General features: G+C 59.2%; 1 protein-coding gene across 1 annotated transcript; it reads left to right on the top strand.

Annotated features, from left to right (window-relative positions):
- Positions 1-12,575: 12,575 nt before the first annotated feature.
- EMX1 (empty spiracles homeobox 1) lies at positions 12,576-23,647 on the top strand. Its single transcript, XM_074540723.1, has 3 exons — positions 12,576-13,694; positions 15,432-15,616; positions 22,946-23,647. Exons 1-3 carry the CDS (start codon positions 13,334-13,336, stop codon positions 23,111-23,113), a joined length of 714 nt encoding a protein of 237 aa, XP_074396824.1. The 5' UTR covers positions 12,576-13,333; the 3' UTR covers positions 23,114-23,647.
- Positions 23,648-25,905: the final 2,258 nt, after the last annotated feature.

Here is a 25,905-nt window from a genome sequence, read left to right on the forward strand (position 1 = left end):
ACCAAGGCCAGGCTGGACATTGGGGTTGGATCCACCTGGGATCATGGAATCATCCTCCTGCCCATGGATGGGAAGGAATGGGAATGGGATTTAGGGTCCTTCCCAACCCAACCCATTCCATGGATTCTTCTCTCCCCACTGCCTCTCTCTGGAGGGGTTTCTGGGCTTCCAGCATCTCCTGCTGTTCCCTGGCTGTGGTAATTCCCTGCAATGACTCTCCTGGTCCCTGGCACAGGAGCAGCTCCCTGCTGGGTTCCCAGGAATCCAGGGAATGATCCCATCCTGAGGCTGCTGGAGCTCCAGGGATGCCCAGGGAGGGATTTTCCCTTCAGGGCCGGGAGCTGCATCCCAGATCCTGTGGGTTCCTTCCCATTGGGCATTCCAGGATTCCTGGATGGAATTCTTCCCATTGGGACATTCCCATGTGAAATATGGAATTCTTCACATTGGGCATTCCAGGATTCCTGCGTGGAATATGGAATTCTTCCCACTGGGACATTCTAGGATTCCTATTTGGAACATGCAATTTTTCCCATCAGAGCATTCCAGGATTCCTGGATGGAATTTTTCCCATTGGGACATTCCAGGATTCCTGGATGGAATATGGAATTCTTCCTCCACCTGGGACAGTGGGAAGTGTCCCTGCCCATGGAACAAGATGATCCTTGAGGTCCCCCCATCGCTTTGATGGATCAGGGCCCATTAATGGGTAACGAGGCCAGCAAGGAGCTCACAGATTAACCCAGGCCTGAGCTGAGCACAGCTCTGGGCTGAGCTGTCCTGGCCCACAGAGCTCCCCCGCCTGAATGAGTAATTAATTAGTTTGCTGTGGAGGTTAATGAGGAGGCACTGCAGAAACGATCTGTGATTAATTAAACCACCTTGAGCTGGGCAGGCACAGCAGCTGAGTTGGGCTGGGCTGGAGCTGGGCCTACAGCTGGATCCAAGTTGGGACTAGGGGTGGTTCCAAGCTGGGCCTAGGGCTGGATCCAAGCTGGGAGTAGGGCTGGATCTAAACTGGGCCTAGGGATGGATCCAAGCTGGGAGTAGGGCTAGATCCAAACTGGGAGTAGGACTGGGTCTGAGCTGGGCCTAGTGATGGATCCAAACTGGGCCTAGGGATGGATCCAAACTGGGCCTAGGGATGGATCCTAGCTGGGCCTAGGCCTGGATCCTGACCTTGGCATCGCTTCTGGAGCTGGTCTGGACCTACCAATCCCACCAGGGGTTGGAGTGGGCCCTGCAGACCAGCAGCCTCCTCAATCCCAGTGGGAAAAGCTGCAGAAATTGGTTTTCCCTTGGTTTTTCTGTACGCCACCCAAAGCCAGACTCTGTCTTGCTCAGCCTGGTGCCTTTCAAGCATCCTTCCCTGAATCCTGGAATCCCAGAAGGGTTTGGGTTGGAATGGACCTTAAAGCTCCTCCAGCCCCAGCCCCCTGTCCTGGGCAGCAGTTTTTAAAATACCTCTCAATTATTCCATCTCTAAATAAAATAAAAAGCTTAATCCAACACCAGGTGAGCCAGGCACATCCAGTACACCTGCATTCCTCATCCTCCACCTGCCCTCAAAACCTTCCTGATCACGGGATAATCCCAGGATGGCATTCCCATCCTGCTGGGATCCCAGCGGGCTTGGGAAGATCCCAGCTCTGAGTTCAGACAGAAAGGGCAAGAAAACCATGTCCATCCCTCCTGTGCTGGTAATCCCAGTGAATCCCTGTCCTTCCCATGCTTTTGGAAGATCCCAGCTCCAAGTTCAGGCAGGAAGGGCGATCCCGCCGCGCTGCTCCCACCCCGAGCGGGGATGCCCTGGGGCTTGCAGTCCCTGTCCCTCACCAGGGCTCACAGCTCGTGTCCCTTCCCTGGTACCCTCAGCCCGTGTCGCTGCCCAGTACCCTCAGCCCCTGTCCCTCCCGGTACCTGCTCCCCATGTCCCTCCCCGTGTCCCTCCCCGGTCCCCGCAGCCCGTGTCCCTCCCTGGGGCTCGCAGCCCGTGTCTCTCCCCGTGTGGCTCCCTGGGGCCTCTCGGGTGGGCCCGGGACCCGCAGCCCGTGTCCCTCTCCGCGTTCCTCCCCGGGGCTCGCAGGCCGTGTGACTCCCCGTGTCGGTCCCCGGTCCCCGCTCCCCGCGTCCCTCCCGGTCCCCGCTTCGCGTGTCCCTCTCTCCCGGTGTCCCTCCCCGGTCCCCTCTCCCCGTATCCCCCCCTGTGTCCCTCTCTCTCCGTGCCTCTCCGCGGTCCCCGCTCGGGGCCGTGCGCGGTTCGGAGCGGAGCGGGGCCGGGAGCCGCATTCACATTCCTGCCGCGAGCGCACTTGTCAGCCGAGCTGTCAGTGCCGCCGTAATGGGGCCACGGCGGTCACTCGTGTTGGGAGTAAACACAGCGGAATCTGAGAAAACAAGAGCAGAGCCCCGAGCTCCCGGCACGGCGGCACAGCCCCGCCACTCCCGGGGGCGCTGCCCGGGCTGCCCCCGCCGCCCGCCCCAAAAACCCCTCCGGGGACGGAGGGCGCTGCCCGGCACCCCCGGAAGGTGATCCGGGCTTCAAAAGGGGCTGTTTGGGACATGCAGGGACATCCCTGGCCTGCAGCTGCTCGGGGACACGAGGCGGTGGAGCCGCAGCTCGGTGACTTCCAGCACAAACAGCCCCAGCGCTTGGTTCTGATTTTTGGAGCTTAAAAAATGGAGTTTTGCACATCCCTGAGCCTGTTCGGAGTGAGGGTCCAGCCTCCCTGTCACCCCTCAGCATCCCCCGGGAGCCCTGCGCTCCTCCTGCCACCCCAGCGGTGTCACCAGCGCCGGAGGGGACACCTGGGCCAGGTGGGACGGAGCGGGCTCGGCAGCAGCACGGGGAGGGACCGGGGGGTTCGTGAGTCTGCAGCCCCGAGGGGGAGGAGGAGGAAGAGCAGCTCTGGGAGCCGTCATTGCCTCTTCTTCGTTTGGGAACATTCCCCCAACTCCCAAAGGCTCCAACAAAAGGGCTGCCGCTGAAAAGCCGCGGGTTTGGGACAAAGAGGGGATGGGGTGACCAAGGGCAGAGCGGGCGCAGCCCCGGCCGTGCCCCATCGCCTGCTCCATCCCTCACCCCAAATCCATGTAATGCTGCTCTCCCCACTCCCTTTAATCACAGCTGCAAACTCTCAAAAAGCTGCAAACGCCACCGAATATTTCCTGCGGGCGGGGAGGGGAGCGGGCAGTTTTTATCCTCCTCCAAACCCGACGCGAAATGTTGGGGTCACTCCTCCTTTGAAATCCCCCGCGGCCTTTCTTCCCATTAAACCAGCTCCCAGCTCAGAAGTTTCTTCCCCACCCTCCCCCTCTCCCCGTTTTTTGGTTGTGGTTTGTTTTTTTTTTTTTTTAATTTAATAATAAAGCATCTCAGATCTCGGAGCTGCAACTCATCTCACACCTAAGCGAGATTGCGTTTTGCACAAGCCTTTCAGCTGTTTTCTCAATCTCTCCTCTGTCTCATTCTCAATTCAGGCAGTTGCTATAGGTATGTTTTAATCCCCAGCATGGTAGATTTTAATTAGTCTTTGTACAGATGGCCAATTAACATTCATTACTTTTGCCTTGAGCGATTAATTATGAGTTTGGATAGAAGGGGAGATGCAGACAGGAAAGATGGGCAGGTGAATAAAAAAAGGGATTTTAATCAGAGTTTGGGAATTTTTTTCCCTTTCTGGTTTATATATATACACACGCACATGGGAAGAGGAGGGAAAAGAGGCGACACGATGCGAGTCACATTCCCAGAGAGCCATTCCAGCCTGGAGCCGCGGGAACGGCACCTCCAGCCGGGGATGCTGCGGCTTTGGGGCCGCGGTGCTGCCAAAACCCTCGCAAGGATGGAGAAAGAGAGGCAGGGAGTGCTGGAGTGACCCCACTCCCTGGGAATCGCATCCCAAAGGATTTGGGTGCCTGGGCATCCCGCCTTGGCGGCTGGAGCGGTGCCAGGGCGCTGGGGACAGCGGTGACACAGAGCGGTGACACAGAGCGGTGACACAGAGCCGCGTCTCGGTGCGCAGGACGGGCCCCGCGATTGTCCCCTCCCGAGCCCCGGTGACACGTCGCTAATTCTTCCTAATTGATTTTTCACGCCGCTGGGAGGGAGACGGTGACATCCAACAAGAGAGCGCTGATGTCGCGGCTTTCTGCGGCATGAAAGGGGCCGGCGGCTCCCCCCGAGCCCGGATGCCTCCGCCGGGGATGGGTAGCCATGGTAGCCGGGCTGGGTCAGCCTCTGCCGGCCTGGGCAAGGCTCTCCCGGGCTGCCGTGCCAGGCTCTCTCGTGCCAGCCTCTCCCGGGCCGTGCCAGGCTCTGCCGTGCCTGCCGGGCCAGCCGCTATTGCGGGACGAGGGCTGGAGAGGGAGAGCAGCAGAGGGAAAGCAGAGAAGGGAAACTGCAAGGGGCGAAGAGGAAAGGGAAAACCGCAAGGGAAAAACTGCAGGGGGGGGGAAACAGCCAAGGGAGAGCAGCAAGGGGAAAAAAACCGGCAAGGGGAAAGCAGCAAAGGGAAAACTGCAAGGGGAGAGAGGCAAAGGGAGAGCAGGAAAGGGAAAACTGCAAGGGGAGAACAGCAAAGGGAGAGCAGCAAGGGGAGAGAGGCAGAGTGATAAAACAGCAAAGTGAGAGCAGAGAAGGGAGAGTGGCAAAGGGAGAGCAGGAAAGGGAAAGCAGGAAAGGGAGAAGTGCAAGGGGAGAGCAGCAAAGGGAAAAAAAGACCATCAAGGGGAGAGCAGCAAGGGGAAGGCAGAGCAGCAAAGCCCCTCGGGCCGCTCGGTGCCCCCTGCCTGTCACAGGGACTGTGCCACATTCCCACTGTCCTGTGCCCATGGCGGGTTTGGGGGCTGCGAGGGGCTGGTCCTGCTGGCTCCCCTGGGAAACAGGGATTGTGGAAGGATTTGGGGACAGGATCCATCCTGCAGGACTCCTGGGTCACCTGCACCCTGCTGTGGCCTGTGAATGTCTGTGTCACCTGCACCCGGCTGTGGTCTGTGGGTGGCTGTGTCACCTGTGTCCCAGAGGGGTCACTGGGTGTCTGTGTCACCGGGATCCCAGCCTGTTCCCTGGATGTCTTTGTCCCCTGGATCCTGACACAATCCCTGGGTGTCTGTGTCACCTGGATTCCAGCGTGGCCTCTGGGTGTCTGTGTCGCCTGTTTCCCAGAGCATTCCTTGGCTGGCTGTGCCACCTGGATCCTGGCACAATCCCTGGGTGTCTGTGTCATCTGGATTCCAGAGCATTCCCTGGGTGTCTGTGTCCCCTGGATCCCAGAACTTTTCCTGGATGTCTGTATCACCTGGATCATGGCACAATCCCTGGGTGTCTCTGTCATCTGGATTCCAGAGCATTCCCTGGATGTTTTTGTCCCCTGGATCCTGACGCGATCCCTGGCTATCTGTGTCACCTGTTTCCCAGAGCATTTCCTGGGTGTCTGTCATCCATTTCCCAGAGTGTTCCCTGGGTGGCTGTGTCCCCTGGATCCTGATGCAATCCCTGGGTGTCAGTCTCACCCATTTCCCAGAGCATCCTCTGGGTGCCTCCCCACCCTGGCAGTGCCCCTGAGGATGCCCCAGCTCACCCCTCTGCAGGGCTCTGGGCAGGGCTGGGTGCCCTGGAGCCCCAAACCCACCCTGGGCACCCCCAGGAGCTCTGCTGCTGCCACCACCCTCTGCAGGAGCTGCACCCCGGCTCTGCCACCTCAGGGAGCAGCGTGGCCAGGCCAGGGTGTCCCCTCCAGGTGACACACGGGTGGGACAGCCAGCAGCCAGCAGCAGGGCACCCAAACCCCTCTGAGCAGCTCATGGGGCAGAGTCTGGGGGAGCCCGGGGGGCTCGGGAGGCTCCGTGCCCACCTGCAGAGCCGTGGCAGGGTATGGCCCTCTGCAAGTGTGTGCCATGGAAATGTGCACATTTCCTAAAAGCAATATGGAACAGCTAAATATACTGCTCACAAATCTGTTTACACTAATAATGGCTGGGAGCCTGCCATCCATATGACTGCACGGAGCCATCGATTCAGCACAAACTCCCTGCAAATCCCTCGCATGAGGAACAAACTCACAGCGCTTCACATTTCCGTTTTTCCCCCTTGCTTTTTTCTTTTTTCCCCTCATTGTCAGGGAAGGGGGAGCAGGGATTGACCCCCAAACACAGTGGGATAAACCTACAAACACAGTGGGATAAACCCACAAAAATGATGGGATAAAGCCACAAACACAGTGGGATAGACCCCCAAACACAATGGGATAGACCCACAAACACAGTGGGATAGACCCACAAAAAATGATGGGATAAACCCACAAACACAGTGGGATAAACCCCCAAAAATGATGGGATAAACCCCCAAAAATGATGGGATAAACCCCCAAACCCAGCGGGATAAACCCAAAACCCAGCCCCGCTCTGCCCACCCCTCAGCCCCTCTCCCAGGACGGGGACACTCAGCACAGGGAATTTCCCAGCACAGCTCCAAGCTCTGGAGCTGCCTCCAGGCCTGAACGAACACAATATTTACCCATTTCCCACCCAACTGAAGGGTCCGAGGCAGCATTTTGGCGCCGGGCTCTTTCCCATTTTTGAAAAAAAGAGAAAAAAATATATAAAAAGAGGGAAAAAAGCCCCTTGGGAATTGGCAGCTCGTGGTGTATTAATGGAAAAGCTGCAGACTTGGCTCCAGCTCACCTCCCCAACATAATGTTAAATGGCAGCAAGGCACTATAGCAGTCATTTACATATGGTGCTTATAGACGCCAAACTTATTAACACAATAAAACTGCTGCGCCAGGAGCTTTCCTGCCTATTTTTCTCCTGGAGAATGTCAGTGTTGGAAGCACCTATCTGCCTGGTATGGAAACACCCGGGGCTGCCTTTCATATGGCACCGGCAAAATAAATAAATGACTCAGCCAGGGGCCCCCTCCGACCACTCCCCGAGGAAGGAGGGAGAGGAATCCACGGGCTCCGAGCTTTGGGGGTGGGGGAGACCACGGGAATCCTCCAGGATCCAGCACAACCCCCTGGAAAAACTCATTTCCTCCTGCTTGGGGGTAGGATTGGCTTTAACCTCCCATCCTGAGGTGTCCCCAGGGCTGAGAGAGACAGGCTGAGCCATTTCTGGGTGGGTTTTCCAGGAAAAGCAGCACCGGTGTTTCCAGAGGAGGTGCCCAGGTGCTTCCAGCAGGGGAATGCTCCACGTGGGAAAGCAGGAAAACTCCCAGCCGTGGTTTGGCTCTGTGGGAAGTTTGGTGTCAGAAGTGACATTTGGAGCAGTGTCCTGGTGCCATCTGATGGGATTTTGGGGATGGGAGGGCAGCCGTCTGTGCTGACCACCCCGATGTGGCATTGCCAGGGCCCCCGGGGGTCCCACAGCTCCTGTCCCCGAAGTTTCCTGGCCCTGCAGGCTGGCAGGGGATGGTGCTGAGGGCATGGCAGTGACACATGGACATGGCAGTGACACAGGGGATGGCAGTGACACAGGGCATGGCAGTGACACAGGGGCATTGCAGTGACACAGGGCAGGGCAGTGACACAGGGCAGGGCAGTGACACAGAGATGACAGTGACACAGGGCACAGCAGTGACACAGGGACGTGGCAGTGACACAGGGCATGGCAGTGACACAGGGCATGGCAGTGACACAGGGCAGTGACACAGAGATGACAGTGACACAGGGCACAGCAGTGACACAGGGCATGGCAGTGACACAGGGGATGGCAGTGACACAGGGACATGGCAGTGACACAGGGCATAGCAATGACACAGGGACATGGCAGTGACAGAGGGCATGGCAGTGTCAGAGGGGATGGCGGTGACACACACCCATGGCAGTGCCACAGGGACATGGCAGTGACACAGGGCATGGCAGTGTCACAGGGGATGGCAGTGATACAGGGACATGGGGGTGACACAGGGACATGGCAGTGACAAAGAGACATGGACGTGCCACACAACCCCTGAAGCCGTGTGTCCTGTGTCACTGCTGGGGGAGGTGACACCAGAGCTGTCCCTGTCCCGTGTCACTGTTGGACAGGAGTGACCCAAGCTGTCCCTGTCCCAGGGGCAGCACAGGCCACCAAGCGCTGGGATGTTCCAGCTCCTGGAAAGGCTTTCTCGGGATCATGGGCTCCTCCCAATCCCCTGGAGGTGCTCCTAGGCTGGAGATGATCCCACCAGGAGCTGGATGTTCAACTTCTACCAGGGCCTGGCTGCCAGATCCTGTTTGCTTTGCAGACCCAGCATTCCTGTTCCCTGCAGCCACCAGGGCCACAGCTGTGTCCCCTCCAAGAGCCCTCAGGATGTAGCACCCCTGAGTGTGCCCAGGACCTGTCCCAGCAGATCCCAGCAGGCTGGGTTTGGAGAGGGAAGGTGGATGCAGCCCTGTGGGAAAGCCAAGGAGAGCCTGTGGAGGTGGGTGGGAGCCCAGCAGCCTCTGCCAGTCCGGAACTGGGGGATCAGGGTGGCTTCGTGTTCCTAGACTCGGGGTGGGATCCTCTCTCAGTCAGCTTGATCCCATAAACTCCATCCATTTGTCCATCCATCCATTTGTCCGTCCATCCATCCATCCATCCATCCATCCATCCATCCCTCATCCTCCATCCATCCATCCATCCATCCATCCATCCATCCATCCATCCATCTATCCATCATCCATCCATCCATCCATCATCCATCATACGTCCATCCATCCCTCCATCCATCCATCCATCCATCCATCCATCCATCCATCCATCCATCATCCATCTATCCATCCATCCATCCATCCATCCATCCCTCATCCTCCATCCATCCATCCATCCATCCATCCATCCATCCATCCATCCCTCATCCTTCCATCCATCATCCATCCATCCATCATCCATCCATCCATCATCCATCATACGTCCATCCATCCCTCCCTCCATCCATCCATCATCCATCCATCCATCCATCCATCCATCCATCCATCCATCCATCCATCCCTCTATCCATCCATCCATCCCTCTATCCATCCATCCATCCATCCATCCATCCATCCATCCATCCATCCATGGTGGGATTGTTGAGGTGCTGTGCAGGGCCAGGAGTTGGACTGGATGATCTCTGTGAATTCCTTCCAGCTCAGGATATTCTGACTCTGTGATTCTGCCATCCATCCATCCATCTGTCCATCCATCCATCCATCCATCCATCCATCCATCCATCCATCCATCCGTTTCTCTGTCCATTTGTCCATCCACACAAGAGTTGCCAGAAGCCCCTGACTGAAGGGCCCTGAGGGAGGTGACAGCAATGACCTGCTGGAAGCTGCAGCTTCAGGGACGATTTATTCCAATTCCAGACCATTCCCGAACTAAAGAAAATGTAAAAAATAGAATTTAATTAAATCTGAGGAAGCAGGAAAAGGACCTCGTTAACCTCCCAACCCTAAATTTCCCCCTGTGCCCCTCGGGGCTGCCCCGGATGGCCGGTGAGAAGGAACGGGGCCGGGCAGGAGCGGTGCCCGCGGGAGGAGCAGGTGGCAGAGCAGAGGAGGAAAAGCTGCAGCGCTTTGAAGTCTGGTCAACTTTTAACGTGGGGCCGAGCCGTGCCCGCTCCGGGCCCGGGGCCGCACTCCCCGCGGTGCCCTTTGATGGTGGGGCCGCTGCGTTACCGATTAACGACGAGGGGACAGTGGCTGCGGGGCCGGCCCGGAGACAGCACCCGGCTCCGGGGACACCGCTCGGCTCGGGGACACCGCTCCGCTCCGGGGACATCGCCTGGCTCCGGGGACACCGCTCGGCATTGGGGACATTGCTCCGCTCAGGGGACACGGCCCGGCTCTGGGGACACCGCCGGGCTCCGGGGACACCGCTCTGCTCGGGGACAGCATCTGCGGGCTCTGATTCTGGGGTGCGGATGGACACGGACACAGAGTGGCCCCGCTGTCCCTCTGCCACCCCATAAATGACCCTTTACTCCCATCCCGCAGCCGGTGTTCGGTGTTTGTCCTGTCCCTCTTTCCCTCTCCTTTTCTCCTCTCTCGTTTTCTCCTTGCAGGACGCCCCGGTTGGGTTTTCCCGACACCCCTTTGCCCCCGGCGCCCCCGATCTCGGTGCAGCCGCCCCTGCCCGGCCCCTGCGGGCCCTCGGCTGCGCTCGCAAGGCCGGCGGCTCTTTCGTTAGAAAGGAAAATGGATTTTTGCCCTTCCCGGAGCCGCTCCCGGCCGGAATCCAGCGGGGAGGATCCATCCCGGTTCCCCTCTCCGGGCATTCCGCGGATAAAGTTTTCCTCTCCATAAACCAGGGGCATCTCCAGCCCGAGCAAGACCCTGGCTCGGCGGCTCCGGGTTTATTCCCGAAGGGATAAAAATCCTGCTTGAGTTCTCCTGGAGCTGGGAGCAGGCCTGGGAGCAGAGGGGGAAAAGAAATTTAAAGATAAATTTGGGGTTCTCGGTCGGTTCCAGCGTAGCAGCTCCGCCGTTCCCTTCGGAGCATCCGAGCAACCTCGCCTGGACACTGAGCCGCGACCGAAAACCACCGGGGCGAGACGCGGAAAACCCAAAATCCGGTGAAGGGTTTGTAAATTCCCGAGAGGGGGATTCACCCCAAAGCGGAGCCGGACCATGCTCGGCTGCGGCAGGGGAGCCCGGGGGAGCTGCGGGCACCGGGGATCCCGCGGGGAGCAGCCGCAGCCCGTCCGCCTTTCCCGCTTTTCTCTCCCTCGGAAGATGCTGCAATGAGGGAGATCCGCACGAAACGAAATCCCGGCCCCGCGCCGTGTTCCGGGGCCGCGGATCCCGCAGCGCCAGCTCCGCACCCGCGGCTGCCGCAGGGCAGGGCCGGAGGGGCCGCGTCCCCCCCCCGGCCCCGGGGGCAGCGAAAAGGTCGAGAGGAAAAAAAAATAAATAAAAGGAGAGAAAACAGAAATTCAATTGAATTCAATTGGATTAAATTGATTTCAATGAAATCCCACAAACGGTCCGGAGCCGGGCAGCTCCCGCGGCTGAGCCGAGCTGTCCCCGTGTCCCCTTCTCCTTCCCCTTCCTCTTCCCGATCCCATCCCTTCCCCTTCCTCCCCATCCCTTCCCTTCCCATCCTCGTCCCCCCGCGGCTCCGCTCCCGCTGCCCTCTCCGCCAGCTCTCTCACCCAACTCCTCTTCTTTATTTCCACTTTTCCTATAAAAAAAAAAAAAAGGAAATACATATTTTAAAATCTATTTATAAAATATTTCGAATGTCGATTATTTTTTTCCTCTCTCTTTCTTGCGGAAATGAAAATAAAAATTAAAAAAAAACGCTTTGCCGACGCTCTCGCTCCATTTTTAGGTTTTCAGTTCTTTGGGGTTTCGCGGAATTTTGCTTTTCCTGCCCCCATCCTTCTCCCCGCAGCCTCTTGCGGGAGCGAGTCCGCGCAGAGCCCGCGGGCGCGCAGGAGCGCTCTGCTCTCCGCGGGGGGAAGGATCCCGCGCGGAGCATTTCGATCCAGCCAAGTGGAAAATAGACTTTCAACCCCCTTTGTGCGGGAGGGGAGGGCTGGCCCCCGCCTCCGCGGGCCGACCAAACTCCGAGCAGAGCCAAACTGCGGAGTGAACTCGGGACCGGCCCGCGCAGGGGCTGCGCGCCCGCGCATCCCCCGCGCCCTGGCAAAACCGCCAGAATTGCCACTTTTGGGAGATTTGGCTTTTTTGTTTTTTTCCCCCATCCCTGGAGCAGGATCGGAGCGGTGGGAAGAGGTTTCGGCCGGGGGAAGGGGGACACGCGGAGGGGAGCGGAGCTTGCGCGGGGTGGGAGAGGAGGGGGAGGCTTCACCTGTGCTGCCCCCGCGGGCCGGGATCCGCTCCGCCGCTGCGGGCAGGGCTGGTTCATTCATTAAATAGGGGAAAAAAAAAGGAAAAAAAAAAGGAAAAAAGAAAACCAAAAGAAGAAGAAAAAATGAGGAATTTTAAAGGATTTTTGAATTTTATTTTTTTAATACGGAGGGAACCCCCCCGCCCAGCCCCGCGCAGCCGGAGCCCTTTAGCCGCAGGTTCGCGGCGCGCCGGCGGGAGCGGCTCCAGTCCAGTTTTTCGGGCGCTCTCTGCGTCCTTTTGCCTCCTCTGCCTCCCCTTCCTGCCCCATCTCCCCGTGTCCTCCGCTGCCTCTCCTTGTCCTCCCCTGCCCGTCCGTACCTCCCGTGCCTCCCCCGGCCTCCCCTGACTCTTCCTGGCTGCCCCTGTCATCCCCCGTCTCCTCTTGCTTCCCTTTGCTTCCCTTGCCTGTCCTTACCTTCCTCTGCCTCCTCTTCCTCCCACTGCCCGTCCTGTCCGTCCCTGCTCTCCCCATCCTATCCCGACCCATCCCTACCTTGATCTGCTCTCCCATCCCATCTCTACTTTCCCCTGCTCTTCCATCCCTGCCCTGCCTCCTCAGGCTTCCCCATCCCGGCCTTTCACTTCCATCCCATCCCGGCCCTGCTTTCCCATCCCATCCCTACATTCTCTGCCCTCCCCATCCCACTCCTGCAATCCCTGCTCTCCCTATCTCGGCCCTGGCCTCGCATCCCATCCCATTCCTGCATTCCCTGCTCTCCCATCCCATCCCGTCCCATCCCGGCCCTGTTCTTCCATCCCATTCCTGCAATCCCTGCCCTCCCCATCCCGTCTCTGCACTCTGCATCCCATCCCTGCACTCTCCATCCCGGCCCTTCTCTCCCATCCCATTCCCACATTCCTTGCGCTCCTAATCCTATCCTGCCCTCCCCAACCCGGCCCTGCACTCCGCATCCCGGCCCTGCTCTCCCATCCCATTCCTGCATTCCCTTCTCTGCTATCCCGGCCCTGCTCTCCCATCCCATTCCATCCCCGCAATCCCTGCTCTCCTATCCCGGCCCTGCTCTCCCATCCCCGCAATCCTTGCTCTCCTATCCCGGCCCTGCTCTCCCATCCCATTCCTACAATTCGTGCTCTCCCCATCCCGGCCCTGCTCTCCCATCCCATTCCTACAATTCGCGCTCTCCCTATCCCGGCCCTGCTCTCCCTATCCCGGCCCTGCTCTCCCATCCCATCCCATCCCCGCAATCCCTGCCCTCCCCATCCCGGCCCTGCCTCCGCGGGCCTCCCCTCCCGGCGGGGGCTCAGGTGCGGCCGCCCCCGCGGTCCCGCCGGTCCCGCCCGCCGCCGGAGCGGCCGCGCGGGGCTCGGGGCTGCGTGGGCGCCCGCGGGTGGGCGGCGGGGCGGGGGCGGAGGGAGGGAGGGAGGGGTGCGGGCCGCGGGTCCGCGTGTGTGTGCCGTGCCCAGGGGGAGGTTTCTTGCACACGCACACACACACACACCGCACACACGCGCGCACCCGCAGGACCGGCCCCGCTCCGGCCCCCCCCCCGCTCCCGGCTCACACCATGTTCCAGCCGTCCGCGAAGCGCTGCTTCACCATCGAGTCCCTGGTGGGCAAGGACACCCCCCTGGGCCCCGAGGACCCCCCGCGCCCCGCCGCCCTCGCCTACCCCGGCCCCGCCGCCGCCGCCGACGCCGCCGCCTTCGCCCCCGGCTTCCAGGGAGCCGCCGGCCGGGCCCTGTACGGCAGCGCCGAGCTCGTCTTCCCCGAGGCCGTGGGGCACCCGGCGCTGCCCGTCGGGCCCCCCCAGCTGGGGGGCTCGGCCCTGCCGCACCCGCACCCCTTCTTCGGGCCGCAGCACCGCGACCCGCTCAACTTTTACCCCTGGGTGCTGCGGAACCGCTTCTTCGGCCACCGCTTCCAAGGTGAGCGGGGGCCGCGGGGGGCGCGGGCCGGGCCCTGCTGGGGCTCCGGGGGCTGCTCGGGGGGCCCGACTGCACCGCAGGACCTGTTGCTGCCGTGCCCGCACGCACGGCCGGGGCCTCGGGCGCTCCGTACCGGGACCGGCGCCTCCGAACCCCCGGTTCCTCCGAACGCCCCGTGCTTCCGAGCACCCGGTGTCTCCGAACACCCGGTGCCTCTGCACTCCCGGTGCCTCCGAGCCCCGGTGCCTCTTCATAGCCGGTGCTTCCGAGCGCTCGCTGTCCCCGCACCCCCGGTGTCTCCGCACCCCCGGTGCCGGTGGCCTTTCACAGCCGCGGCCCCGCAGAGTCCCGGCCGAGCATCGCGGAGCTCCGGGGCACGGGACCGGCGCCGCAGCCTCCGTGCGCAGCCGAGCCGGGAATTTGGTTTTCTCCTTCCCGGGAACGAAGGGAAGGATTTCGGTGCGGTGGATCTCGGCTGCGCAGAGAGATGTTTGTTTGGTTCTGTGAATTTTCTCTCGATCCTTTTGCTTCTCTTTATTTCTTTCTTCTCTTTCCTTCTCCTTCTTTTTCTCACTTTCTTGTTTGCCTTCCTTCGTTCTTTCTTCCCTTCGTTCATTCTTTCTTTCTCTTAATTTTCCGATTCAGCCTCTATTTATTTATCGTTATTTTCTTTCTCTCCGTTCCTTTCTAACCTCTTTCTTTTCCTTTTCCTTTTTGTAGCTGCGTCCTTTTCTTTCCTTTTTCTCCCATGTTTTTTCTTTCTCTTTATTTTTTCCTTTTTTTTTATTTTTTCCCCTCTCTCTTTTTGCCTCTCCGTTTCCCCTGCACGCCGTCCCCTCTGTCCCGCCGCGGTGCCGGGGGGTCCCGCAGCCCGGATTAGTTTTATCTGCTCGGCACCAACCCCTCGCTGTTCCCCGGGGCTCCGCCGGGGATCGCGGCCGCTGCCGGCGGCGCCCGGGGGCACCGGCCGGGCCCCCTCGGCCCCGGGAGCGGCTCCGGGTCCCCCCCGGCCCCGAGCCCGGCCCGCCGCTCTCCCGAGCCGTCCCTCTCTCCTGCCTTCTCTCTCTGCCTTTAATTTTCTCTTTCTTCCCTCGTTTTCGTTTCTTTCTACCTTGTTTCTCTCGCTTGCTTTACAGATTTCCTTCTCTCGCTCGTTATTCTTTGCTTCTTTCCTTCTTTTTCTTTTCTTTTTCTTTCCCACTTCTTGTCTCTTGCTTTCTTTCTCCTTTCACTTTCTTTTCCTTCTGTTTTTCTTTCTCTTTCTTCCCCTTTTAAAAATTGCTTTCCCACTTTTCTCCTCTCTTTCCGTGTCCCCTTCCCTTTTCCTTTCTTCCCTCCACTTTTTTTTTCTTCCTTAGTTTTCCTTCTCTATTTTTTCCTGTAATTTTCTCAGTTTTCCTCCTATTTTATAATTTCTTTTTCTCTCTATTCCATAATTTCTTTCTCTCTCTTGGGATCAGTTCTTTCTCTGCCTCCCACCTTCTCTTCCTCCCTTTCCCCTTCCTGCTGCTCACCCCGTCCATCCCTTCTCTTTATTTCTTTCTTTCTCTCCCTGCCCTCCCTTTGGCGCCGTGTCCAACCCCACCGTGGGGCTGAGACGATCCAGAACGTAGCACAAAACCGGCAATTTCAGGGTGGGGAAATCTCCCAAAAATTCCCCTTTTTGTGCCCTTGCCGAGTCCCAGGGCCTGGCAGGGACCCCGAGGGGGCCGCGCTGAGCTCTGTGTGTGCCCGCAGGGAGCGAGGTGTCCCAGGAGAGCCTCCTGCTGCACGGCCCCTTCGCCCGCAAGCCCAAGCGCATCCGCACGGCCTTTTCCCCGTCGCAGCTGCTGCGCCTGGAGAGAGCCTTCGAGAAGAATCACTACGTGGTGGGAGCCGAGCGCAAGCAGCTGGCCAGCAGCCTCAGCCTCTCCGAGACACAGGTACTGCCACCCGCCTGTCCCTCCGTGTCCCTCCTGGCCGTCCCATCGTGTCCCACCCTGTCCCAGCAGCGGCCCCAGACCCTCACAGCGCTCCCATATGAAACCCCAGCAGGAACTGCCCAGGACCCCCAGAGCCTGCAGGAGTTCTGGGGCTCCTCGGGGTGGGTTTGGGGTTTTTGTGATTCAGCTTTTGGCGCTCCAGGAGCTGTGGCAGGTTTGGGGTTGGGGATGTGGCTCTGGTGTTGTCCCGCTCTCCGGAGCGCTTTTGCGGTGTTGTTCCTTGCTGGTTTGGGGTGTTTTCCCTGGGAGCAATTTAAGGGTTTAAAAATCCATCTAGGAAAGGAGCAGCAGGCTGAAGGCTTCCCTGGAAAGCTGGAAAACCGTGGCTGAGCCGAGCAGCTCCGGGTCCGTGCACCAACACCCGGGATTCAGGATGGGTGTGAGACGGTGCTGCCGCAGGGCGCTGGTGTTGGATGAGACTTTCTGGGATCAGAACAGATATTTCACAGGAATTTAGATGTAAGGAGACCCAGGAGAAGCATGAGGATGATAGGAAAAGTGTACAGAGCTGGGGGAAAATACAGGAGCTGGGGCTGAGCATCTGAGTGTCCGAGCGCGGTGTCCTGGTAAGCGGCTGTTCCCAAACGCTCCAGGGGAAGGAGTTTTATTTCCCAGGAAGAGAGAAAGTTTTCCACAAATTCTGGTGAGGTGGTTGGGCCTGTGTGCTGAATTAATTGAAATTTTAAGCTTAAATTTAGTTGGGAAATAAAGCTGGAGCCGTGGGTGTTGCCAGTACCCGCCTGGCTCATCCTTGCCCAGGCTCTGCCAAACAAAACCTCCAGACGCGTCCCTGGGAGCAGGAACTTCCAGGGAGGAAAATGTCACCAGCACGGGGACGGACGAAAGGAGCAGCTGTGGGTGTCGGGAAGCAGGGATTGAGCCCCCCAAAATCCCCGGGGTATTTGGATCCCGAGGGTGAAGCTGCCTCAGCTCACGGCTCGCGGGGCTCAGCGCTGACACCGGCTCAGGGCCCTTCCCGCTGCTGCCGTCACCTCTCGGGCCGGAATGGGGAAAAAAGAGAAAAAAAGGACAAAACCCAAAGGTCAAAGAACAGCCAGGAACTTGTCGGGGTGGAAAGGGCAGCTGTGGGATGCCCCAGGGGCAGCTTGGCCATTCCCTGGCCTTTTCCAGCGCTGCCTGGAGCCTGAATGCAGTAATGCCATTTCCCGGGGAAGCGCAGCAGTGGCATCCAGCCCAAATCCCAGGGAGGTTTCAGGGTGCAAAGAGGCCACGGAGATGTTTGAAATTTTCATTTTTTGGGTGCTGCAGGGTTGTGTGGTGTTTCCATAATTTTGGGAAGCTGATGCTGCTGGCAGGGAATGAGCGCGGGGAAGCAGCGGCGGGGCCGGGAAAGGCTCCACGGATCCATCCGGGAACAGCACCCGGCTGTAGGGATTCAGCCTGCAGGGAAATGCTTTTCCTTTCTGTTATATGGCTTTGGAAAAATGATTTTTTTTAAAAAATCTGTTTTATTTACCTGGAGGGAAATAATTTCAGAGTGCCGAGGGTTTGGGGACAGCTGGGTATTGGGATTGGAGAAGTGGGAAAGCCAGGGGCTGGTGGCTGTGCCAAACCCAGGATATTATTACTATTATTATTACCATTATTATAATTATTACTAATTAAATATTTAGTGATAAATCCTGCATGGAATCAAATTCCCATGGAAAACCAGCCTGCTTTACCCATGACACTCATCTTGGTCTGACACTGGTGTGTTTTCACCTGGAGCCCCACATCTGAACCCACAGTTTGGGGGTTTTACCATTTTTTCACGGATTTAACAATTCCCAGAAGGGTTGCAGCTCATGGCTGTGCCTGGCCCTATTTCCCAGCTGCTTTTCCCCCTGGAAAATGGAATTTTGCCCCTGGCCATGCCAGCTCCGGGTCCCCAGGCAGGGAGCAGCACCTGGAGCAGCCCAGGGCAGGTGAGGAGAGTTCGGGTCCTGCCCAGCACCAGGAAATGCCGTGGGATATGGGCTGGGGATGGTGCAGGTGTTTAACCCCTTCCCAGCTGCTCTCCTGCCCAGGAGCTGAGTTAATTCGGGGTGAGATTGGAATGACAGGCCCAGAACAGCAAAATCAAAGGGGCTGGGGGAGCAAAATGCAGCTCAGGGCCCTGAGGGAAACCCAAAAGTGAGATCGGGGTGGAGAAGGTGCAGGGAGGGCTCTGAAGGGAATCTGGGATGGTCTGAGCAAGGGGAGCCCTGTGATGGGGACACAGGGGTGTGACACAGGTGACATCGAGCTGGGCATGTGAGGGGGGGTCTGGGCAGGGAGGGGGCACTGGGATCAGCAGGGATCCTGGGCATTGGGGTCAGCAGTGATCATGGCACTGGGATCAGCAGGGATCCTGGGCATTGTGCTGGCATTGGGATCAGCAGGGATTCTGGGCACTGGGATCAGGGGGGATGCTGGGCACTGGGATCAGCAGGGATCCTGGCACCGGGATCAGCAGGGATCATGGGCACCAGGATCAGCAGGGATCCTGGGCATTGGGGGTGCTCTGGGATCAGCAGGGATCCTGGGTGCTGTGCTGTCACTGGGATCAGCAGGGCCCCCATGCCCTGTGGGTTCTTTGGGATCAGCAGGGCCCCAATTCCCTGACAGGCTTTGGGATCAGCAAGGACCTCAGGCCCTGTGAATATTCTGGGATCAGCAGGGCCCCCATGCCCTGTGGTGCCCAGGGCTGTGCCAGGCTGGGATCTGGGATGTGTGCTGGCAATGGGACGAGCTGGGGGCACCGTGCTGTGTCCTGCTGGGTTGGGCATGACTTCACTGGTGTCACCAGGTCACTTCCCCTGCCTTGGGAGCAGCCTGGGCTGGGAAGGCGCTTCCCTGGGTTCCTCTGGCACAATGGAGCCCAGAATTCCCAGCAGAGCCGCTCCAACCTGGCAGCTCATGGGGCAAACCCCACTCGGGGTCTCCAATCTGCATTCCCTAAATGCAGGGCCCTCCCTGGCAGCTGCAGAGGGAGCTTGGGGTGGTTGTGGAGCCACTGTGTGTCCCAGTGTCCCCTCACAGCTTTGGGGTGACTGTGGACTCCCTGAATATTCCCTCCTGTTTTGGGGTGATTATAGAGTCCCCGGATATCCCAGTGTCCTCTCACAGTTTTGGGGTGATTATGGAATCCCTGGATATCCCCTCCTGGTTTTTGGGGTGATTTTGGAGCCCCTGGATGTCCTGCCGTCCCCTCCTGGAGCTGTCCCTGCAGGGACGGAGCAGCCAAGGCCGGGGGCTCAGTGCTGACTGTAATTAATAATTAATAATTAACAGGCAAATGCCTAGGAATCACAGGAGGAGAAAGATGCCCAGATAGAGCTGCAGAGCAAGGCCCAGGGCTGGCAGTGTCCCCTGCCCTGAGAGCTGGCCCCAAAAACAGACCTGAAAAGTTTTGGGGGGTTTTAGGGGGAAAGTCCCCGCAGGAACAGGCAGAGGTGCGGCGATGGCACTGGGGTGGTGGCACTTTGAGTAACAACCCGGCACAGGCAGTGTCACCCTGCGACAGCGGGGCTGCTCCCTGCCTGTCCCCATCCAGGGCCACCCTCACCCTTTGTGTCACCGCCTGGGGAAGCTCCTCAGGGATTTTAACTGTCCCCAAGTGGGGATGGCAATGCCACCCTGGGGCTAGAGCTGATCCCCCAGGTGACATCAGATGTCCCGGTGGCAGTGGTGGCCCTCAGAGCAGGGCACAGCTGGGAATGTGGAGGGAAACCGGGACGGGAGCTGGGCTTAGGGACAGGACAGGGATGCAGGAGCCACCTCGGGGACTGTCCCTGTCCCTGTCCCTGTCCCTGACCCTGTCCCTGTCCCATCCCTGTCCCTGTCCCTGTCCCTGTCCTTGTCCCTGTCCTGCAGCAGGATCTCGGGGTGGGAGGTGACAGAGTCAGCCCTGGGAATGGCGGTGCCGGGACCTGGCACAAACACCCGGCATGAGAAGGGTTGATTTAGGAAGGGATAAAACGGAGAAGGGTTAATTTGGGAAGGGATCAAACCCCGGGCTCGGGGCTTTAGAGCGATTCCTCCGGAGCTCGGGGCCAGCTCATCCGACGGGGATCTCCCGCAATTCTCCCGCCGTGGCTGCGGCCTTTGGAGCGGGGGACGCGGCCGGGAGCTTCTCCAGCCCGGGAACATCCCCGCTCCCAGCCGGGAACCCCGGGGAGCCCGCAGGAACCGGACCGGGCCGAGCCGAGCCGAGCCGGGCCGGGCCGGGCCGGGCCGGGCAGAGCCGCCGCTCCCCTCCTGCCCCGCTCGGGCACGGATTTAACTGCTCGGACACATTCAATGATTTAATCGCTTTGTGCCTCGGTTCCCCTTCCACAATTCAGGGATAAGGCGACTTCCCCTCTCCCGGAGCTTTAATTAAAGTTTGCAAAGTGCTCCGCGGCGCCTGGATGGAAGGCGCCAGCCCGGCACGGCTCCGGGAATGCCCCGGAGGTGGGGAAAGCAATGGATTGTGTCCCGCCGCCGGGAGGAGCCGTTTCGAGCCGGGACAGCCCAAAGTCAGCGGCTGCTGCTGGGCTGGCCGTGGCTCCAGCGAGTGCCGGGCTGGGATGGGAATGATGGGCTGGGATGGGAATGCTGGTGTGGGATAGGAATGATAATCCGGGATGGGAATGCTGATCTGGGATAGGAATGATAATCCGGGATGGGAATGCCTGGGATGGGAATGCTGACCGCGGATAGCAGTGCTGACCAGGGATGGGAATGCTGATCTGTGATGGGAATGCCTGGGATGGGAATGCCGGCCTGGGACGGGAATGCTGGCCCAGGATGGGAATACTGGGATGGGATGGGAATGCTGATCTGAACTGGGAATGCTGGCCCAGGATGGGAATGCTGGTCTGGTATGGGAATACCGGCCCCCGAACTGGCAATGCTGACCCCAGAACTGGGAATACTGACCCGGGATGTGAATGCCTGGAATGGGAATGCCGGGCTGGGATGGCAATGCCGGGCTGTGCGATCCCGGGGAAGCTCCGGAGCAGGGAACAGAGCCGTGGTCGGTGCTGAGGGAAAAGGACCGATGGTCCCGGGATCGGCTGAGCCGGACCAACAGCTGCAGGACACGAATGGCTGCGGGAGAAAGCTCAGCCTGGGCCGGGGCGGGCCGGGCTGGGCTGGGCCGGGCTGGCAGCGGCGGCCAAGCAGCGGCACCTGGTGCTGCGGACCTGGGAGCCAGGCAGTGTCCGCAGCCCGCCGAGGGCATCCTCGTCCTGCCTGGGTGGAGGTGTGGGGATGGAATCCTGGTTCCCACCTGCAGCATCCACATCCTGCACCGCTGCCTGCAGCATCCCATCCCACTGCCACCCCTCAGCCCCCATCCCTGCCTGCAGCACCCAGCACTGCTCCCTGGGGCATCCCCTCTGCTCCCTGCAGCATCCCAGCTGCAGCAGCCCTCACCATCCCAACTGCCACATCCTGCACCCCACCGGCAGCATCCCACGTCCCATAACCCTGCCTGCAGCATCCTGCAGCATCCTGCAGCATCCTGCATCCCATCCTGCAGCCCTGCCTGCACCATCCCACCTGCAGTGTCCCTCACCACGGCCTGCAGCGCCCCTCATTCCCAGATGGAGCATCCCATAACCCTGCTTGCAGCATCCCACATCCCATCCCATAACCCTGTTTGCAGCATCCTGCATCCCTCACCACGGCCATCCCCCATCCTGCATCCCATATCCTGCATCCCTGCATCCCTGCCTGTGCCATCCCCATCCCCATCCCTGCCTGTGCCATCCCACCCCCCTCCGTGACCCCTGTCCCTGTGAGTGCCCCCAGCATCCCAAGGTGCCCCTGGCTGTGCTGTCCTGTCCCCAGTCCTGGCCCTGAGCCCAGCCCAGCCCCTGCTGCCAGCGCTGGAGCCAGGACTGTGGGGTGGGTCAGGGTGGGATCCCCAGGGATGGAGACTCTGCTCAGGCTCCTGGGAAAGGTCAGAAAGCAGAGCAGGAAAGGTCTCCTGAAACCTCAGTGTGGTCAATTAATGATGGATAATTGGGATCCTGGTCCTGGCTGGAGATTTGGGGATGGCCTCGAGCGTCATCCCAGTGTCACTGGAGCCATGACAGTGGCAGCTGGCAGCAGTGGCAGCTGGAACAGGGCTGGCTTTGGCTGCTCACCCGTTCTGTGCCAGTCCAGGCCCAGCCCAGCTCGGGCTATGGGTGCTGTAAGCAGTGTCACCTGTGCTGTGAGCAGTGTCACCTGTGCTGTGTCTGTGTCAGGCTCTGGGTGCTGTGAGCAGTGTCACCTGTGCTGTGCTGAGGTGTCACACTCTGGGTGCTGTGAGCAGTGTCGCCTGTGCTGTGAGCAGTGTCACCTGTGCTGTGAGCAGTGTCACCTGTGCTGTGTCTGAGGTGTCACCAAGTGTCCTTCACACCCCTGTGTTTCTGCAGGGCTGTGAGGTGGCAGCAGCCACATTTGTGCCACATTTGTGCCCTGTGTCCCACCTTGCTCTGGGAAACTGAGGCGTGGTGGAGTGTCTGTGGGAATGCTCCTGGAGGGACAGGGACAGGGACAGGGATGGAGACAGGGATAGGAACAGAGGCATGGACAGGGATAGGGACAGGGACCGGGATGGGACAGGGACGGGGACAGGGATGGCGATAGGGATAGGGATAAGGATAGGGACAGGGACAGGGATGCAGTCGAGGACAGGGACAGGGATGGGAACAGAGACAAGGATGGGGTTGAGGATAGGGACAGAAGTAGGGACAGGGATAAGGATAGGGACAGGGATGGGGATGGGACAAGGACAGGGACAGGTGTAGGGACAGGGATGGGGACAGGGATAAGGATAGGGACAGGGATAGGAACCGGGACAAGGACAGGGACAGGAATAGGGACGAGGATAAGGATAGGGCCAGGATCAAGGACAGGGACAGGGATGGAGATAGGGATAGGAACAGGGGCATGGACAGGGATAGGGACAGGGACAGGGAGACGGGGATAGGGATAGGAACAGGATCAGGCCCAGGGCCAGTGTGTCCCCTCCCCAGGGAATCCCGAGCCTCCTCCCCGTGCAGGCCCGGCCGTGTGTAGCCCACAGGCACTGTGTGTGTGCTGCAGGTGAAGGTGGGGTTCCTGTTGCAGGGGAAGGTGTGGTTGTGGTTCCCGTTGCAGGGGAAGGTGTGGCTCCAGAACAGGTGTGGTTCCCCTTGCAGGTGAAGGTGTGGTTCCAGAACAGGTGTGGTTTCTGTGTGCTGCATTGAAGGTGTGGTTCCTATTGCAGGTGAAGGTGTGGTTCCACAACAGGTGTGGTTCCCGTTGCAGGTGAAGGTGTGGTTCCAGAACAGGCGGACGAAATACAAACGGCAGAAGCTGGAGGAGGAGGGCCCCGACTCGGACCAGAAGAAGAAGGGCTCGCACCACATCAACCGATGGCGCCTGGCCACCAAGCAGTCGAGCGGGGAAGACATCGATGTCACCTCCAACGACTAAGGCAGGGCCGGGCTGCAGGTGCGGCCAGCATGGCGAGCAGCCCGCGGCGCGCAGGGGGGACCCCGGCGGCGGCACCCACCGCACTCTAGGGACGCTCTAGGGACACTCTGGGGACACTCTGGGGACACGGCCACGCCGCCGCCGCCGCCCGCGGCCTTTCCCGGGGCCGGGGCCCGCGCCCGTTCCCCCGCCGCCCGGGGCCCCCCTCGGAGGGGCTTTCGGGGCGCTGCCGCCCCGCCGAGCAGGGACAGGAGGCTGCCAGGGCGGCCCCGCAGCGCATCCTCCCCGCGCTGCGCTCCTGAGATGCACCCACCGCCTCCGAGCCGAGGCTCCGTGCTCCAGCCCTCCTCATTCGCCTTTTTATTCTCATTTCCCCACCATTCCCCCCCCTTATTTTCTCATCGTTTGGGTTTTTTATGACGGTTTGTTTTAATTTATTCTCTCAGCCCGTGCCCGTGTGCGTGCGTTCCCTCCCGTAGGTAGCGGCTGTAGTGAGTGTTACTGCGTGGAAATAAAGGAAAATCCTGCTGGAAACTCACCTGGACACCTGCGGGGTGGGGACAGAGCCCCGCGCGGCGTGGGGACAGCGGAGACCCTGGGGGACGGCAACTGGGGGGCATTGGGAGGAACTGGGGGGCACTGGGAGGTGTTGGGAGGAACTGGAAGTGAGGGGACAAGCGGAGTTTGGTGGCTCCACGGCGCTGGGTGAGGACAGGGGTGTCCCCTCGGGGGTCCCAGAGGTGTGACAGGTAGGTGGGGTGTCCCTCGGTGTCCCTGCGGGTGTCTCTCAGGGTCCCACAGGTGTCACAGGTATGCGGGGTGTCCCTGGAGGTGTCCTTGGCTGCGTCCCCGGGGGTCCCACAGATGTGACAGGTTATGTGGGGTGTCCCACGGTGTCCCTGGATGTGTCCCTGAGAGTTCCACAGGTGTGACAACCATATGGGGTGTCCCTGGGGGTGTCCATGAGGGTGTCCCCGGGGTCCCACAGGTGTCACAGGTATGTGGGGTGTCCCCTCGGGGTGTCATAGATGTGACAGGTATGTGAGGTGTCCCTGGGGATGTCCCTGGGGGTGTCAATGGGGGTCCCACAGGTGTGACAGGTATGTGAAGTGTCCTCTCGGGGTCCAACAGGTGTGACAGGTATGTGGGTTGTCCCTGGGGCTGTCTCCGAGGTCCCACAGGTGTCACAGGCTAGTGGCAGCTCCAGGGATGGCAGCCCCACACCTGCACAGGGATTGGATGTCGGGAAAGCTCCCGAGCTGCTGCAGTTCCCTGTAGATCCCTCGGGAATGTCCCTGCTGGGATGGGACACCCAGGGTGGCCCCGCTGGGACCCCCCGGTTGGGGTAGCTCAGGGGAGAAAGGTCAGGAGCCCCTCCCAGCTTTTCCTGGAATTGGGGGAAAACACCTATAAATAGTAAAACAAAAACAAAACCCAAATAACCAAACCATATATATATATGAATTATATATATATATATATATATATATATATATATGTAAAAAAAATATATAGCACATATACACATATATGCACATGAATAAATCATATGCATACAAATGCATATATGTGTATATTGTGTTTTATAATTTATATTTTATATATATGTATTAGTATGCACACCGTATATTTTGTATGCAATATGTATATATAAAATATAGATTGTGCTTTGTGAGGTCTATATTATATATAATAATATCTATTTACATATTTTAAAATATATCAATTGGCTTATATATTTTATTATATGTACTAGATGATAATTATATATATTATGCCTATAATTATACATATTTTTATAGTCTAGCATTATACAGATTTTGCAATTATTTATGTATAATTATATACAAACACACAAAATCCATCATTCCTGCTGTTGGGAAAGGCCCCTCCCCACACCCAGGGAAAATCCCCATCCCCAGCAGATTCTTCCCTGGAGAGCCAGCCCATAATAACCTGTCCTTAGAGGGGACCTTTCAATCCCGACATTCCCTCTGGAATCGCACACGGAGCTGGGAGCACAGCCAGTGTGTGACCTCTTTTATTGTGACAATCCAGGGGTGACACGAGGACTCGCGGGCGCTGGCGACGCAGGGGTTAAAAACAGACAGAGCCGGGGGGGTCCCGGGGTGTCCCTGGGGGTGTCCCAGGGTGTCTCAGTGTCCCAGGATGTCCCAGGGGTGTCTCAGGGTGTCCCAAAGGTGTCCTGGGAGTGTCTCAGGATGTCCCTGGGTATCCCAGAGGTGTCCCTGGGTGTCCCCGGGGTGTCTCAGGGTGTCTGGGATGTGTTCCACGGGTGTCCCAGGGGTGTCCTGGGGGTGTCCCGGGATGTCTCAGTGTCCCAGGGTGTCCCAGAGGTGTCCTGGTGGTGTCCCAGGGTATCCCTGGGGTGTTCCAGGAGTGTCCCAGGGGTGTTTCAGGGTGTCTGGGATACATCTAGGGGTGTCCCAGGGGTGTCCCCGGGAGTTCTGAGGTGTCCCAAGGTGTTCTTGGGCATTCCAGGGTGTCCCCAGGCTGTCCCTGGGTGTCCCCGGGGTGTCCCGGGGTATCCTGAGGGTGTCTCAGTGCCCCAGGATGTCCCAGGAGTGTTCAGGGTGTCCCAAAGGTGTCCTGGGGGTGTCCCTGGGTGTCCAGGGTGCCCACCCCGCTGGAAGACGTGTTGCTGGCAGCTGCCCCCTCGCCATTCCCAGGGGATTCGCTGTCAGCGTGTGCTCAGACCCAAGGGTGAGTGGATGCCCAGTGTTGAATAAGCCATAAAAACCAGTAAAAAGCCCAAAGTGGTGTTTCCTAAA

Source organism: Zonotrichia albicollis, chromosome 5 (assembly GCF_047830755.1).
Source record: "Zonotrichia albicollis isolate bZonAlb1 chromosome 5, bZonAlb1.hap1, whole genome shotgun sequence".
Classification (NCBI taxonomy): Eukaryota; Metazoa; Chordata; class Aves; order Passeriformes; family Passerellidae; genus Zonotrichia; species Zonotrichia albicollis.